Source organism: Sphaeroforma arctica, assembly GCF_001186125.1.
Source record: "Sphaeroforma arctica JP610 unplaced genomic scaffold supercont1.286, whole genome shotgun sequence".
NCBI lineage: Eukaryota > Ichthyosporea > Ichthyophonida > Sphaeroforma > Sphaeroforma arctica.
In genome coordinates, this window is record NW_014040272.1 from 1 (window position 1) to 1,478 (window position 1,478).

At 40.6% G+C, this 1,478-nt stretch overlaps 1 protein-coding gene across 1 annotated transcript; it reads left to right on the forward strand.

The window, feature by feature from the left end:
* Positions 1 to 233: 233 nt before the first annotated feature.
* On the forward strand, positions 234 to 1,392 carry SARC_04827 (hypothetical protein; the record flags this gene model as incomplete). The annotated part of the gene is made up of 2 exons (XM_014301311.1): positions 234 to 570; positions 1,099 to 1,392. 2 exons carry the CDS (start codon positions 234 to 236, stop codon positions 1,203 to 1,205), a joined length of 444 nt encoding a protein of 147 aa, XP_014156786.1. The 3' UTR covers positions 1,206 to 1,392.
* Positions 1,393 to 1,478: the final 86 nt, after the last annotated feature.

A 1,478-nucleotide genomic window follows, 5' to 3' on the forward strand; every position in this document is an offset into this window, starting at 1 on the left:
TTTATATATATGTATATTTATAAATTCAAAATTTGTGTTCTATGTCTAGTATCCCAGTTTGTATATCCTATGCTGACACTCGGGGCTCAAGATAGGGAATTGAGTTTAGGATGCTTTATCTATAAGACTTGTCAGTAACGTTGAATCTCATCAGTACATACAATCCATGTTCTGAGCTGTTAGTGAGCTTGCTTAAACATTCTTGTCTAACACTTGCGCATCCCAATTTGGGCATGGTAGGTGTGAAAGACTATACGCATCCAGTGATTCAGCAGCAGATTCGCACGACTACTGTATACTACGTTTCAACTTGTCAATCCTGGCTGTCGAAGACCTTTATACCTGGCCTCATAGTACTGATGATCGCGGTCATCGTGAAGCGTATTGCCTTGGAAACGCGTACTTACAAAGACCTTGTGATGGCAGCTGGTCTTGCGATTATAGTGCCCTATTTCGCGATCATAGTGACAACCGCACAACAGCGAGTCGTTGAGAGTGGCCTGGAAGATCCGATGCTGATGGTGGATGATTTGAGTATCATTGGACGTGGTCACCTGATGATTGCGGCTGGTGAGTATACAGTTTTGTGGCATGTGTATTGAATTCGAGGTCTTTTGATGTGGCTATTGATTGTGATTTTTGTACCTCGTAGCTGGAGTGTCGCAGAGCTCTTGTCAGCATATTTGTTGTTGGCTAGGTCTTCTAATCTCTGAGGACTATTCTTCAGTTTAGTATCTTCTGATTAAGACAACCATAGGTTCCATTTAACCCAGAAAGCTGAACGAATTTGAAGGTCTTACGCGATAAGAGTTGCAGATTAGAAGCTTTCATATACGCACGCCATTCATATACATATATACTACAAGGCAGGTATTCCATACAACTATCAACGAAGCCACATACAATTTGTATGCATTCTTTGTTCAAATATAGGGTGTATACGAGACCACCCCTGGTGTTTATTTATTGTACACATTTTCCCCTTCTTATTTAGGAGTACTTTAATCCATACTTGTAAATTTTTGTGTTCAGCTATCGTATGGTGGAACTTGCTTTAGAAAATATCGATTGACTACATTTGCACGTCGACATATACAGCCTTGGTATGTTTCTTGCTGCTGCAATTCAATGAAGTGACGGAAGACATCCTCGAAGATCTAGAGAAAGAGGCTAAGCAAGTGGAGACGAGCAAGAAGAAGAGATGAATATAGTGATATTGATAAAGTGAAGAAATTAAGAAGCATTGTCCAAGTACGGCCTTTCCACTGAAAATGATTGAAGCAGCACTTGCGTTCGATTATAGATGGCACGTTTCGCGAAAGTATCCACAAATAGTGCGCACAAGCATCAACGATGGATTGAATGTTAGATCCTACCAAATGTGGAGCGTTGATTATTTATGTGAATGAGTATGCATGGATATGCTAGATTTTGTCTTACACACACACACACACACACACACACACACACACACACAC